This window comes from Rutilus rutilus (assembly GCF_951802725.1).
Source record: "Rutilus rutilus genome assembly, chromosome: 1".
Classification (NCBI taxonomy): domain Eukaryota; kingdom Metazoa; phylum Chordata; class Actinopteri; order Cypriniformes; family Leuciscidae; genus Rutilus; species Rutilus rutilus.
In genome coordinates this window covers 24,660,801-24,677,315 of record NC_140209.1, presented here as the reverse complement: position 1 = coordinate 24,677,315, position 16,515 = coordinate 24,660,801, and the positions used below count along the sequence as shown (strand labels likewise).

Sequence of the window (16,515 nt, the reverse complement as noted above, 5' to 3'; positions counted from 1 at the left end):
CATTTCAGTCGGTTCTGTTCATAAAGTGGTCTGAATGATGTAGTGAATATAGAATTTCCACTATAGAATTTGATTTGTTCATTTCAGTCGGTTCTGTTCATAAAGTGGTCTGAATGATTCATTAAAGGTCTGAATCAAAATGGCTTTTTAATCCTTCTCCAGTGAACAAAAATGATTGTGGAAATTCATTAAAAGTTCTATAGTGAAAATAGAATTTTCACTATAGAATTTGATCTGCTGTAGATTTGTTTTTCAGTCGGGTCTGTTCATAAAGTGGTCTAAATGATTCATTAATGGTCTGATTTTTCGTGAACACAAATGGTTGTGGAATAGAATAGCTTAAAGAATATAGGAATATTTAACTTATACATTTACATTTAGTCATTTAGCAGACGCTTTTATCCAAAGCGACTTACAAATTAGGACTAAATAAAGCGAGTCATCATGAAGAGGCAAAAACAACAACAACGCAAGAAGTGCTCAGAATACAAAGTTCAGGCATTATTCAGAGTAGCATAAGCATGATAAGTGATGTTTCAAAGGAATTTTTTTTTTTTTTTTTTTTTTTTTATGAGGTTAAGTGCTCACAGAAGAGATGGGTTTTCAGTTGTTTTTTGAATGTTGCCAGTGATTCTGCATTCCGGATGAGGCCGGGGAGAGCGTTCCACCAGCATGGAGCTGTGAATGAGAATGTTCTGGAAAGTGATTTTGTGGCTCTCTGTGATGGAACCACGAGACATTGCTCGTTGATCGATCGTAGGCGTCTGGTAGGGATGTAGGCTCGTAGGAGTGAGTGAAAATAGTAGGGAGCTGAGCCTGTGATAGATCTGTAAGCAAGCGTCAATGCCTTGAATTTGATGCGAGCAGCGAGAGGTAGCCAGTGCAGAGAGATGAACAGAGGGGTGACGTGGGCCCTCTTGGGCTCGTTGAAGACAAGACGAGCTGCAGCATTTTGGATCATCTGTAGAGGTTTTGTTGCACATGCTGGAAGTCCGGCCAAAAGAGCATTACAGTAGTCAAGCCTAGAGATGACCAGGGCCTGGACGAGAAGTTGTGTTGCATGCTCAGTTAGGAAAGGCCTGATCTTCCTGATGTTGTGCAGTGCAAACCTGCATGATCGAGCTGTCTTTGAAATGTGATCTGTGAAGGACAGCTGGTCATCAAGCGTTATAGAATAGCTTTATTTTTTAGAATTTTGCAATGAAATTTTTTTTTGTTAAATTAGATAATTTTCTTTATTTTAATGTTATTATGATTGTTTTTAACTTCTACTCTTTTCTTGCTGCTAATATGGCTTTTTTAGCAAAAAACATAGCATACTGTTAAGTCTATACTGTGTAGTGCATGCTATTGTTTTTCACCTTTTTTTAATGGTACAACTGTATTTGATGCATGAATATATGAAACAGTGTAATAAGTCTCATTACACACTGACTCTGTGTGTGTGTGTGTGTGTGTGTGTGTGTGTGTGTGTGTGTGTGTGTGTGTGTGTGTGGTGCAGCTGGTGGACATGAAGAAGAAGATAGAGCTGGAGGCGGGCTCTCTGGAGAGCGCTGAGGAGACGAAGAAGCGTGTTCAGCGAGACCTGGAGAGTGTGACGCAGCGTCTGGACGAGAGATGCTCCGCCTACGACAAGCTGGACAAGACCAAGACCCGCTTACAGCAGGAGCTGGACGACATGGTGGTGGACCAGGACCACCTCCGGCAGATCGTGTCCAACCTGGAGAAGAAGCAGAAGAAGTTCGACCAGGTGAGACGACTGAACGTAAACTAAGACAGACATTGATTTGCAGTAGTTTCAGTGGTTGTTTGAGCTGAATTCATTTTTATAGTTAAAATAAAGTAATCTTTAAACAACATGGCCATTTTAATGTACGTTGAGCATTTTCACAAATTTTCTTTAAATTTAAAAAAAAATTTTTTTTTTTTCGTTTTGCTAGTTTCAGTTTTAGTAATGTAGTAACAAAGTATAGTTTAGAAATTTAGTAAAGTAATTTATGTATTTTTTTTTTCATGTATTTTTAATTTAAAAAAAAAATCCTTTAAAAAAAATAAAATATTAAAACGATGTGCATTTTTAATATATATTTTATGAATGTACATTTTCTAGTAAAAATAATAATAATTTTGTTTAGTTTTTTTGTTTTAGGGATGTCATTTTAAAATATTTTTTCAGGTATTTTTTTAATCCTTAAAAAAAAATCAAAAAACAACATCAGGTATTTTTAAATACCTTAAAGTAATTTTTTTTTTACATTTTCCTTGTTGTAGTTTTTAATTAAAAAAAAAATATATATTTTGTTTTAGGAATGTAATTTTTCATAAACCCATTTTTAAATATTTTGTGTCAGGTAAATGACCTGCATTTTTACTATACATTTTTCAAATATTATTTGTTTGTAGTTTGAAATATATTAATTCGTTTTTAATTAAAAACACTTGTATTTATTTTAGTTTAAGGGATGTAGTTTTCCAGCTGAACATGAGTGGCGAGTGCCTGACGTGCGTGTGTTTTGCAGATGCTGGCGGAGGAGAAGTCGATCTCCTCCCGATACGCTGAGGAGCGTGACCGGGCCGAGGCTGAGGCCCGTGAGAAGGAGACCCGTGTGTTAGCACTGGCCCGAGAGCTGGAGGCCGTCACCGACCTGAAGGAGGAGCTGGACCGAACCAACAAACTGCTCCGCGCCGAGATGGAGGACCTGGTGTCCTCGAAGGACGACGTGGGCAAGAGCGTAAGGGCCTTTACCAGTTCCACCAAACCTCAGTTCACCTGCTTATACCACGCCCTCAAACTATGCACTCTTTCGTGAAGTGTGTAGCAGAAGAGTACACAAGCTTTGGGAAAGACTATCACATCTTTAACGGTTGCTCTCTGTCACTTAGTTTCACACATCCTGTCACAGTAAACTGGCCTGTCAATCATCTTGTCAGTCAAAATCCTCCACATTTCATTTCATTTAATTTCCTACCGTATCGGAGAGAAATGCAGAAGCATGTTGATCTGCAGTCGCGGGTCTTTCATGCGGAGACTCTCCTCATATTAATTCATAACGATGCATATAAAAGTTAATGGCCAAACGGATCTTTATAAAAGCCCACATTGTTGGTGCAGATGAAATATAACACGGATAACATTAAATAGATTTTTTTTAACAGATTAGATTAGATTTTAATAGATTAGTCACTCAAACCTTTTATCTAAACCTCTATTTACCCATCGGTCACGTATATCCGGCATGTTTTGTCGTTTTTTAACACTTTTTACTTGTGTTTGTAGTTCCTCCTCCAAAGCACAGTGGATTGTGGGTAATATAGGGCCCTATGAAATCCGTTTTATTTTTTCTCAAATTCCGTTTTTTTGGATTTATTTTTAGCCCTTTCGGATTTGCTTGGTTTCTTTTCACTTCTAAGCAGTATTGACCTTTAAAAATTCAGTTACACAAACTCACAATTCAGCTTTTTTATTTAAACCATTAATATATTCAGCAAAGCACATTCAAAATTCAGCCAAACCTTCAACAAATCTCTGGCCAAAAATAACAGTAACATGAAGGTAACAGTTACAAGGTAGGATTGATTGAATATTAAATTAAAGATTAAATGCAGCCATGCTGCAGCGAGACAGAAACATTGAAACAACAATATGTGCCTGACAGAAAGCCAACACAATGACATATTACAGCCTAAAAGTACAGTGTTAACCCATCATCATCATCAGTGACCCCTCCATGTAAGCAAAAAAAGATAAATTACTGACATTTACAAATACAATGCACATTAGCTTATCTTTTATTATTAATTCGGTCCGATTTTCCCGTGGCGTCTGTCGTTGCTATGCAACCATGCACTGCACTCTCCACAACAAAGAAGTTTTAGTAGCTAATAGATTTCCACCACCGAGAAACGCTTGCTGTAGCTCTGCTACAAGATCTATTTACGGAGAAGAGAAAAACACCCGTAGTGTGTGTGGTGCACCCCCATCCTTCATGTTGACTGAGCTTTCAATGTTGTCACGGAAAGGGTGAAGTTGATATGTTGGTTCTTGTCACATGAACTGCGGTGCGCTTGCGGCATTCTGAAAAGAAAAAAATGAGCGCGTCGCTTCAATTATGAGCGCGCTTGCTGCGCGCCTACATTCGAAATAACGAACTTAGAGCGCGCAAAAGACACGACTTGTGAACGGCCCCTTGACGAGCTCGCCTCGACATTTTTTTCCTTACGCGGGAACGTGAGGACGTATGGTTACTAGGCAACATGTTTAACAATGCCATTTGGCCACTGTTTAGGTAGAGACCTTTCTACGTTTGTTGTTTTAAACTGAAAAAATGAGAAGGAAGTAAAAAAAAAATAGTTTATTTAATATGTCAACAGAATATATGCAAATTCGGTGCGATTCCGCGCGTATAAGATAATGTGTTTTCATGTGTAAATTCTGTGATTCCGTCCGCGTTTTCCGCATCACGGAAATCATAGGGCCCTAGTAATGTTATCTGTTATAGTGAGCACAGATCCACACTTCGAATTTCCACCGGGAATAGAATATCATCCGGGGACTTCTGGCATACTCTTTTCAACACACTATGCTTTGGGACACACTTATTCTAATCTCACACACTGTTTAGGATGGATAGTGTGGACATTGAGACGCTGGAGTTCATTAGTCTGACGGTTTCTCTCTCTCTCTCTCTCTCTCTCAGGTGCACGATTTGGAGAAGTCGAAGCGCTCGATGGAGCAGCAGCTGGAGGAGATGAAGACTCAGCTGGAGGAGCTGGAGGACGAGCTTCAGGCCACTGAAGACGCCAAGCTGCGTCTGGAGGTCAACATGCAGGCCATGAAGGCTCAGTACGAGCGAGACCTGCAGGGCCGCGATGAGCTGGGAGAGGAGAAGAAGAGGCAGCTCGTCAAACAGGTGCCACTACAACACACACACTCCACTGATGAAACATGCGGCTGTACTTATCATTATTTCATTGATGATTTGTTATTCGATTAATCTGTCGATTATTTCCTCGATTAATTGGATGAAGAAGCAGAGTTTTATATGTACAGTTGTTGCAGCAGTGGTTGATGTTGTTGTTGTTGTGTGTGTTTTGAGGTGCGTGAGATGGAGATGGAGCTGGAGGACGAGCGTAAGCAGCGTACGGTGGCGATGGCGGCGCGTAAGAAGATGGAGCTGGACCTGAAGGAGCTGGAGGCCGCCATCGACCAGGCCAACAAGAGCCGCGACGAGGCGCTCAAGCAGCTCAAGAAAGTGCAGGTTCGTACTCAGCGCCAGAAACACACTCACACACACACACACACACTCCTGTGATGAGCTCAACAACTCTTCAAAATACTCACCCTTAGCCTTTTGTGCGCAAAAACTGTGGTGAGGCAAATTAAATGTTTACCAGTCATTAAATAAATAATAATAATCAATAAAACATTAAATACACACTTTTTGAAAAGCATAAATACAAGTCATAAGAGCTTAATAATACAGGTATTGATTTGATTCAGATTTTTTTTTTTATTAGGATATATCATGTATTTGTTATTATATACTGTATTTTGTTAATATTTTTTTATATTGGTTTTCATTTGAATTTAGTAATTTAGTTGTGCATTTTTGTCACTTTTATTTGTTTAGTTCTTCAATTTAAAATCCACGAAAATGAGAAATGTTGACTTTTATTTCAGCCAGTTGCCTTAACTACATTTATCATTTTAATTTAGTTTAAGTACTTAAATAACTCAAATTGAAATAATTTTTTAAAAAATACAAAAAATGTAATTAATTAAATTGGAAAGTATTAAAATAAAACAAAAAATTTAAAATACAAAAAATGTAACAAAATTAAATAAAAAATATTAAAATAATACTAAAAATGGAAAATATTACAATAGAACAAATTTAAACATACTACAAATGTACCAAATTAAAATGGAAAATATTAAAATAAAACAAATTCTAAATATTAAAAACTATATAAGTACTAAATACTAATACTGATAGTAAAATACCACGTAATATTTTAAGGATGAATTCATGTGACGTACTGACTAGCGTCACATTCGGCCTCCATTGCAAATGCTTTAATACGAGTTATTTTAACACATTGTCTGTTGTAATGGACGTTACATCACAAAACACTCCTTAACCAGTCTACAAGCGGATCTGAGTGATCGTGTGTGCTGTTGTGTTTCAGGCTCAGATGAAGGACCTGCTGAGGGAGCTGGACGACACGCGCCTGTCCCGCGAGGAGATTCTGGCACAGAGCAAAGAGAACGAGAAGAAGGTGAAGAGCATGGAGGCCGAGATGATCCAGCTGCAGGAGGTCAGTGTGTTTCTCTCTCTCTCTTTCTCCTCATCGCTCATCGCATCGGGTCACGGGCCAGTCTGACGTCTCTCCGTCTCTCGATGCGTTTGCAGGAACTGGCGGCCGCCGAGCGAGCCAAGAGACAAGCGCAGCAGGAGAGAGACGAACTGCAGGACGAGATCAACAACCAGGCCGCTAAAGGGTGAGAAAACATTTAGATCACGTCATTATCACATCAGTAATGTGAGATGATGATTTACAAATTTTTAGGGGGGGGAAATACTGCTAAAAATCTTTCATTGTTATCAAGAACACAGACTTTTGTATTTGCAATAAATAAATTGAAAACTTTATTTTTAAATGCCCAACTGTTTTATTATTTTTTTGGACAAAAAAAACTTAGTTTTTAAGAAAATATGATTCAGAACTAAGACATTAATATTCTTCCAGTGTTTCGATTGATTTTTCTATTTGATTTCCCTAATGGGAAAATATATAATAATGACGTGTGTGTGATCAGTGCTCTGGGCTCGGAGGAGAGGAGGCGTCTGGAGGCTCGTATCGCTCAGCTGGAGGAGGAACTGGAGGAGGAGCAAAACAACACAGAGCTGGTGAACGATCGGCTGAAGAGATCCCTGCTGCAGGTCCGACACACTCCCGAGATTAACTAAACCTGTTCTCTGTCTATGAAATGTCTACGAATATCTCTCTTGTTTGTCTGTAGATGGACGAAAGATTAACAAAACGTGTTCTGTGTCTACGAAATGTCTTCGAATATCTCTCTCGTTTGTCTGTAGACGAACGCAAGATTAACAAAACGTGATCTGTGTCTACGAAATGTTACGAATATTTTTCTTGTTTGTCTGTAGACTGACGAAAGATTAAAAAAAGTGTTGTCTACGAATATCGCTCGTTTGTCTGTAGACTGACCAAAGATTAACAAAACATGTTCTGTGTCTACAAAATGCTACGAATATCGCTCTCGTTTGTCTGTAGACGAACGCAAGATTAACAAAACGTGTTCTGTGTCTACGAAATGTCTTCGAATATCTCTCTCGTTTGTCTGTAGACCGTCGAAAGATTAAAAAAAGGGTTCTGTGTTTACGAATATCGGTCTGTTTGTAGACTGACGAAAGATTAAAAACGTGATCTGTGTCTACGAAATGTCTACGAATATCGCTCTTGTTTTTGTCTGTAGACGAACGCAAGATTAACAAAACGTGTTCTGTGTCTACGAAATGTCTACGAATATCGCTCTTGTTTGTCTGTAGACGAACGCAAGATTAACAAAACGTGTTCTGTGTCTACGAAATGTTACGAATATCTTTCATGTTTGTCTGTAGACTGACGAAAGATTAAAAAAAGTGTTGTCTACGAAATGTCTACGAATATCGCTCTTGTTTGTCTGTAGACAGACCAAAGATTAACAAAACGTGATCTGTGTCTACGAAATGTCTTCGAATATCTCTCTCGTTTGTCTGTAGACGAACGCAAGATTAACAAAACGTGTTCTGTGTCTACGAAATGTCTACGAATATCGCTCTTGTTTGTCTGTAGACAGACCAAAGATTAAGAAAACATGTTCTGTGTCTACGAAATGTCTTCGAATATCTCTCTCGTTTGTCTGTAGACGAACGCAAGATTAACAAAACGTGTTCTGTGTCTACGAAATGTCTTCGAATATCTCTCTCGTTTGTCTGTAGACGAACGCAAGATTAACAAAACGTGATCTGTGTCTACGAAATGTTACGAATATTTTTCTTGTTTGTCTGTAGACTGACGAAAGATTAAAAAAAGTGTTGTCTACGAATATCGCTCGTTTGTCTGTAGACTGACCAAAGATTAACAAAACATGTTCTGTGTCTACAAAATGCTATGAATATCGCTCTCGTTTGTCTGTAGACGAACGCAAGATTAACAAAACGTGTTCTGTCTACGAAATGTCTTCGAATATCTCTCTCGTTTGTCTGTAGACCGTCGAAAGATTAAAAAAAAGGGTTCTGTGTTTACGAATATCGGTCTGTTTGTAGACTGACGAAAGATTAAAAACGTGATCTGTGTCTACGAAATGTCTACGAATATCGCTCTTGTTTGTCTGTAGACGAACGCAAGATTAACAAAACGTGTTCTGTGTCTACGAAATGTCTACGAATATCGCTCTTGTTTGTCTGTAGACGAACGCAAGATTAACAAAACGTGTTCTGTGTCTACGAAATGTTACGAATATCTTTCATGTTTGTCTGTAGACTGACGAAAGATTAAAAAAAGTGTTGTCTACGAAATGTCTACGAATATCGCTCTTGTTTGTCTGTAGACAGACCAAAGATTAACAAAACGTGATCTGTGTCTACGAAATGTCTTCGAATATCTCTCTCGTTTGTCTGTAGACGAACGCAAGATTAACAAAACGTGTTCTGTGTCTACGAAATGTTACGAATATCTTTCTTGTTTGTCTGTAGACTGACGAAAGATTAAAAAAAGTGTTGTCTACGAAATGTCTACGAATATCGCTCTTGTTTGTCTGTACACAGACCAAAGATTAAGAAAACATGTTCTGTGTCTACGAAATGTCTTCGAATATCTCTCTCGTTTGTCTGTAGACGAACGCAAGATTAACAAAACGTGATCTGTGTCTACGAAATGTCTTCGAATATCTCTCTCGTTTGTCTGTAGACGAACGCAAGATTAACAAAACGTGTTCTGTGTCTACGAAATGTTACGAATATCGCTCTCGTTTGTCTGTAGACAGACCAAAGATTAACAAAACATTTTCTGTGTCTACAAAATGCTACGAATATCGCTCTCGTTTGTCTGTAGACGAACGCAAGATTAACAAAACGTGATCTGTGTCTACGAAATGTCTTCGAATATCTCTCTCGTTTGTAGACCATCGAAAGATTAAAAAACGTGTTCTGTGTTTACGAATATCGCTCTCATTTGTCTGTAGATGGTTGAAAGAGTTCTGTGTCTACGAAATGTCTATGAATATCTCGTTTGTCTGTAGACGAATGCAAGATTAACAAAACGTGATCTGTGTCTACGAAATGTCTTCGAATATCTCTCTCGTTTGTCTGTAGACGAACGCAAGATTAACAAAACGTGTTCTGTGTCTACGAAATGTCTACGAATATCGCTCTTGTTTGTCTGTAGACAGACCAAAGATTAAGAAAACATGTTCTGTGTCTACGAAATGTCTTCGAATATCTCTCTCGTTTGTCTGTAGACGAACGCAAGATTAACAAAACGTGTTCTGTGTCTACGAAATGTCTTCGAATATCTCTCTCGTTTGTCTGTAGACGAACGCAAGATTAACAAAACGTGATCTGTGTCTACGAAATGTTACGAATATTTTTCTTGTTTGTCTGTAGACTGACGAAAGATTAAAAAAAGTGTTGTCTACGAATATCGCTCGTTTGTCTGTAGACTGACCAAAGATTAACAAAACATGTTCTGTGTCTACAAAATGCTATGAATATCGCTCTCGTTTGTCTGTAGACGAACGCAAGATTAACAAAACGTGTTCTGTCTACGAAATGTCTTCGAATATCTCTCTCGTTTGTCTGTAGACCGTCGAAAGATTAAAAAAAAGGGTTCTGTGTTTACGAATATCGGTCTGTTTGTAGACTGACGAAAGATTAAAAACGTGATCTGTGTCTACGAAATGTCTACGAATATCGCTCTTGTTTGTCTGTAGACGAACGCAAGATTAACAAAACGTGTTCTGTGTCTACGAAATGTCTACGAATATCGCTCTTGTTTGTCTGTAGACGAACGCAAGATTAACAAAACGTGTTCTGTGTCTACGAAATGTTACGAATATCTTTCATGTTTGTCTGTAGACTGACGAAAGATTAAAAAAAGTGTTGTCTACGAAATGTCTACGAATATCGCTCTTGTTTGTCTGTAGACAGACCAAAGATTAACAAAACGTGATCTGTGTCTACGAAATGTCTTCGAATATCTCTCTCGTTTGTCTGTAGACGAACGCAAGATTAACAAAACGTGTTCTGTGTCTACGAAATGTTACGAATATCTTTCTTGTTTGTCTGTAGACTGACGAAAGATTAAAAAAAGTGTTGTCTACGAAATGTCTACGAATATCGCTCTTGTTTGTCTGTACACAGACCAAAGATTAAGAAAACATGTTCTGTGTCTACGAAATGTCTTCGAATATCTCTCTCGTTTGTCTGTAGACGAACGCAAGATTAACAAAACGTGATCTGTGTCTACGAAATGTCTTCGAATATCTCTCTCGTTTGTCTGTAGACGAACGCAAGATTAACAAAACGTGTTCTGTGTCTACGAAATGTTACGAATATCGCTCTCGTTTGTCTGTAGACAGACCAAAGATTAACAAAACATTTTCTGTGTCTACAAAATGCTACGAATATCGCTCTCGTTTGTCTGTAGACGAACGCAAGATTAACAAAACGTGATCTGTGTCTACGAAATGTCTTCGAATATCTCTCTCGTTTGTAGACCATCGAAAGATTAAAAAACGTGTTCTGTGTTTACGAATATCGCTCTCATTTGTCTGTAGATGGTTGAAAGAGTTCTGTGTCTACGAAATGTCTATGAATATCTCGTTTGTCTGTAGACGAATGCAAGATTAACAAAACGTGATCTGTGTCTACGAAATGTCTTCGAATATCTCTCTCGTTTGTAGACTGACGAAAGATTAAAAAAAGTGTTCTGTGTCTACGAATATCGCTCTTGTTTGTCTGTAGACGAACGCAAGATTAACAAAACGTGTTCTGTCTACGAAATGTCTTCGAATATCTCTCTCGTTTGTCTGTAGACCGTCGAAAGATAAAAAAAAGTGTTCTGTGTTTACGAATATCGCTCTTGTTTGTAGACTGACGAAAGATTAAAAACGTGTTCTGTGTCTACGAAATGTCTACGAATATCGCTCTCGTTTGTAGACTGACGAAAGATTAAAAACGTGTTCTGTGTCTACGAAATGTCTTCGAATATCTCTCTCGTTTGTAGACTGACGAAAGATTAAAAAAAGTGTTCTGTGTCTACGAATATCTCTCTCGTTTGTCTGTAGACCGTCGAAAGATAAAAAAAAGTGTTCTGTGTTTACGAATATCGCTCTTGTTTGTAGACTGACGAAAGATTAAAAACGTGATCTGTGTCTACGAATATCGCTCTTGTTTGTCTGTAGACGAACGCAAGATTAACAAAACGTGTTCTGTCTACGAAATGTCTTCGAATATCTCTCTCGTTTGTCTGTAGACCGTCGAAAGATAAAAAAAAGTGTTCTGTGTTTACGAATATCGCTCTTGTTTGTAGACTGACGAAAGATTAAAAACGTGATCTGTGTCTACGAAATGTCTTCGAATATCTCTCTCGTTTGTCTGTAGACGAACGCAAGATTAACAAAACGTGTTCTGTGTCTACGAAATGTTACGAATATCGCTCTCGTTTGTCTGTAGACAGACCAAAGATTAACAAAACATTTTCTGTGTCTACAAAATGCTACGAATATCGCTCTCGTTTGTCTGTAGACGAACGCAAGATTAACAAAACGTGATCTGTGTCTACGAAATGTCTTCGAATATCTCTCTCGTTTGTAGACCATCGAAAGATTAAAAAACGTGTTCTGTGTTTACGAATATCGCTCTCATTTGTCTGTAGATGGTTGAAAGAGTTCTGTGTCTACGAAATGTCTATGAATATCTCGTTTGTCTGTAGACGAATGCAAGATTAACAAAACGTGATCTGTGTCTACGAAATGTCTTCGAATATCTCTCTCGTTTGTAGACTGACGAAAGATTAAAAAAAGTGTTCTGTGTCTACGAATATCGCTCTTGTTTGTCTGTAGACGAACGCAAGATTAACAAAACGTGTTCTGTCTACGAAATGTCTTCGAATATCTCTCTCGTTTGTCTGTAGACCGTCGAAAGATAAAAAAAAGTGTTCTGTGTTTACGAATATCGCTCTTGTTTGTAGACTGACGAAAGATTAAAAACGTGTTCTGTGTCTACGAAATGTCTACGAATATCGCTCTCGTTTGTAGACTGACGAAAGATTAAAAACGTGTTCTGTGTCTACGAAATGTCTACGAATATCGCTCTCGTTTGTCTGTAGACGAACGCAAGATTAACAAAACGTGTTCTGTGTCTACGAAATGTCTACCAATATCTCTCTCTCTCTCTGTGTGTAGACGGACCAGATAAACGTGGAGCTGACGGCCGAGCGCAGCACCACACAGCGTCTGGAAGGCGCTCGATCACAGATGGAGCGGCAGAATAAGGAGCTGAAGCTCAAACTGACTGAACTGGAGGGTGCCGTGAAGAGCAAGTACAAGGCCTCCATCGCCGCCCTGGAGGCCAAGATCATTCAGCTGGAGGAGCAGCTCGACGTCGAGACCAAGTGAGGGGAATCCACGATACATAGTTGCATTTTTGTATTGCGATATATTGTATCACCCCTACTATGTACCATACAAGATATATCAATTACATACTTACTTGGATGCATTTTTATTTGTAGACATAAATGTGTATTTCTAATGACAGTAAAAGCACTTGACTGATTGTGCATGATGTGTGTGTTTAGAGAGCGGCAGCAGGCGTCCAAACTGGTGCGTCGTACAGAGAAGAAGCTGAAGGAGGTGATTCTGCAGGTGGACGACGAGAGACGCAACTCCGAGCAGTTTAAAGACCAGGTGACTCACGCTCTCTGTGCACATTACACCACCGCAGCACGTTTGAGCAGATTGTGACGCTGGTTGTGATTGTCTGCAGTCGGACAAGTTGAACAGCCGCATGAAGCAGCTGAAGCGTCAGCTGGAGGAGGCGGAGGAGGAGGCGCAGCGAGCGAACGCTAACCGCAGGAAACTGCAGAGAGAGCTGGAGGACGCCACCGAATCGGCCGACGCCATGAACCGCGAGGTCAACAGTCTCAAGAGCAAACTCAGGTGCGCAACAACACCACAGCTGCAATTATTCATCACGACCGATGACACGTACTGTGACTCATCTCGGAATTATTGCACGTTCACATCAGGGTTGTTGTAAACTAAAACTATAAACGGTTCATTGCGGTTATTTGAGATAACAAGTTTAAATTTCAATCACCTTTTGCCATCCAAATAAAGTAAGTTATATAATATTAGGTTACACTTTATTTGAAGGTGTCATTGTTACAGTGTAATTATATATTTAAGTACTGAGTAATAATGAGCAACTACATGTACTTACTCTAGGGTTAGAGTAGGATTAGGGTTTGGTTGAGGGTTAGTTGAATGTAATTATGCATAATTTACTCTTATTACTATGTAACATATGTAACAAGGACACTGTAAAATAAAGTGTTACCTTATGTTAAAATTATACATGTTCACAACAATAAAGTAAGTCAAATGAGCCTGAGTAAAGAAGGCTTACACTGTAAGTGACAGCAAACTCAGGTGCGCAAGAACAGCACAGCTAAACCATATATCGGTTACTCTCGTCATTTTGCTCAATATTTCAGTTGCGATTATTAATCTGTCAATTTGAGAAATTTTATATTTCATCAGAGTTATAGCACGTTCACATCAGGGTTATAAAATAAATCATAGCTACAATTTCAGCTAGAAAATGATACTTAACTAATACTGAAATTAAAAATGAATACAAACTATTTAGACATTAAAAAAAAAAAAAAACTAATAAAAATGACAGAAATGGAACAAAATGACTAAACCTTTAAAATTAAACTGAAAATATAAACATAAAAACTATAATAGTGTACACTGGTTCACATAAGCACAAATAAAGGGAATGTCGACTCATACGCATGGTTTATTTTACCTCATCTAGTTTCCTGATTTATTATATTAATCATATAAATTAATACATTCTCCGGTTTAATTATGTATACAATAATTCCAAAAAAAACATTCCAATTATGTTCAACTATTTGGAATTTTTCTATTGTTCTTTTTTTATCTGATCTTATTTCCGCCACGGAATAAAACGATTTAAAAGGTAATTTCGACTTTCTATCACGCAATTGCAAGAAAGAAAGTCTTGAGTTTATGAAATTAAAGTCGCAATGAGATAAAATAAAGAAAATTGAAAGTTGCGTTCCGTGTAACAAGCTTCCAGAATGTTCCTATACTTTTTCTTTTTAGATTACGCAATAAAAAAAACCAACAGTTTTCAGGACAAGTCACCGGAGGGTCAATATCCCAGTACCTTGCATATGTGATCAAATGCATATCTGACATTGAAATGTGTGTTTTTGTGTCCAGGCGTGGCGATTTACCCTTCACCATGCGTCGCATCGTCAGCCGCTCGGGAATCGAGAGCGATGAAGACCCAGAGGCCAAGAGCGAAACCCCTGAACCCAAACCAGAGTGAAAGAAGCCGAACCGCAGCGTTCCCTCACACACAGACACACACACACACACACACACACGTCTCGGACGATAACGTCCAGGAAAACTCAGAGATTCCTTCTCGTCTTTTTATATTATCGTTATTTTAGTGCCATAGTGTATTAAAAAAAAAACACACACAATGGTTCTCTTGACAATCACACTCAACAGCTTCACTCGCACTGAGGACCAAATTCGTGTTTTCATGTCATCGTCTAGATTAGAAAAGAGCGGAATGATATTTTTTGTAAGGACACATTCCCTCAATGATAGTCCCGATTCTGGATCTATTTTTCTAAGTGAAGTAAAAGAAAAAAAATGAGTCAAAAAAAAAACAAGTGAAGAAAGAACTTATTTGAAGGGGACCAAAGCGACGTTGCTTTCTACACAACTGTATTTTATTCGTACGTTTTTATAATGGTATAAGGATGAACATAGCGCTTGCGCCTCTGCTGGTAAATAAGAGATTGTGATGATAATTACAGATAGTATCATACAGTTACGCTTTCTGGGCTTTACACACAAATAAGGCATTTAGTAATTCAAACCAGCACGGAAAATATTAGAGATTGTCACCATATATGCACATGAAATGGGGAAAGATTTGTGTCTGTTTGTTCTGAGCAATAAAAGGTGTGTGTTTTCGCACTGTTGCTGCAGATTGAAGGAATAAAGACAGAGTAGGCAATGCACGAACTCATTTAGACTATGCACTATCGCCTTAAATCTACTATTTGGATATTTTCTGATCCTCTTTTCCTTCAAGTATATGTGTCTTTATTAATGTTCAGGGCATGAAGGGTGGATGGGTTGACGGTTTCTCTCACACACATACACACTGTAAACTCTGAGCACGGCTTCGCAGGGCGGGAATCCACCGTTTGGCGGGAGTTTTTGAAATATGGAACGGTTTCCGTGGCTACCTCTGATCACGTTTAAAACTCGCTGACATCATATTTGATTATTCCGCGATCTGTATTGGATTTCTCTTTCGGGGTTTCTCGCAGAAAGGCAGAGATTATTCTGTTGAGGATTTTAAGGGGTTGTCGATCTCACTCCTCGAAGCTCGTGCTCAGTTTCTGCTTTTCCGCTCACACTGCTGGGAAGTGAGAGAAATGTACTATTATTGATTATGTATGGATACGTAGAGCATTTTTCTCTCTCATTCTCATTGTCTCCCAATAATGACTTTGTGATGTTGTGTTATGTTCTCTCTCTGCAGCTCCTAAATGATATCTGGAGAGATTTGTCATAAATCGTTATAATGATATGCAATAAAATGGCTTTTCCAAAACCGCTTAAAGTGTATGTCTCTTTACTTGATTTTTTTTCTTGTCTTTTTTATTCTAGGCTAGCTAGTAGCTACAAAACAAGGTCCATAAACTGAATTTAAATAGTAAAATGGACTGTTTTTGAACAATTTGCTGTACCACATAATAGATGTAGCCCTATAAAGTAATGAACTTTAACATCAAATGAATGAAGCAACAAATAAAATAAATGTTTATAATCTGAATGTAAAACATAACTGTTGTTCCCTACCTCAGCATTTCTTTCATCTATTTTTCTCACCAAATATTTATTGGCAAAATATTTTTTTAATTAACAAAAAAAGGAGAGTATGTTACAAATATTCAAGTAGGCCTATACAAGAAAATACAACAACCGTATTTATTGGCAAAACATATTTTTCATACTTTTTTTCTCTTGAAAAAAGCCTGCGCGTCTAGAACCTGTTGCTGCATTGTTGCTAATCCATTTTGCAAAATATGTGAACGGAACTCAATATTAAATATTTATGTTCACCGTGTAATAAATGACTGATGAAAATGGTTTTCAAAAGG

General features: G+C 38.2%; 1 protein-coding gene across 2 annotated transcripts in view; it reads left to right on the top strand.

Annotated features, from left to right (window-relative positions):
* Window positions 1–15,968, top strand: part of myh9b (myosin, heavy chain 9b, non-muscle) — a 59,421-nt gene extending 43,453 nt beyond the window's left edge. For both annotated transcript variants that reach the window (XM_084434324.1, XM_084434325.1), the window contains 11 exons: window positions 1,502–1,750; window positions 2,520–2,732; window positions 4,698–4,910; window positions 5,097–5,258; window positions 6,190–6,318; window positions 6,414–6,502; window positions 6,821–6,944; window positions 12,470–12,678; window positions 12,865–12,973; window positions 13,053–13,225; window positions 14,546–15,968. In XM_084434324.1, the coding sequence (XP_084290450.1) occupies window positions 1,502–1,750; window positions 2,520–2,732; window positions 4,698–4,910; window positions 5,097–5,258; window positions 6,190–6,318; window positions 6,414–6,502; window positions 6,821–6,944; window positions 12,470–12,678; window positions 12,865–12,973; window positions 13,053–13,225; window positions 14,546–14,654 (1,779 nt within the window). In that variant the 3' untranslated portion in view covers window positions 14,655–15,968. The remainder of the gene's footprint in view (window positions 1–1,501; window positions 1,751–2,519; window positions 2,733–4,697; window positions 4,911–5,096; window positions 5,259–6,189; window positions 6,319–6,413; window positions 6,503–6,820; window positions 6,945–12,469; window positions 12,679–12,864; window positions 12,974–13,052; window positions 13,226–14,545) is intronic.
* Window positions 15,969–16,515: the final 547 nt, after the last annotated feature.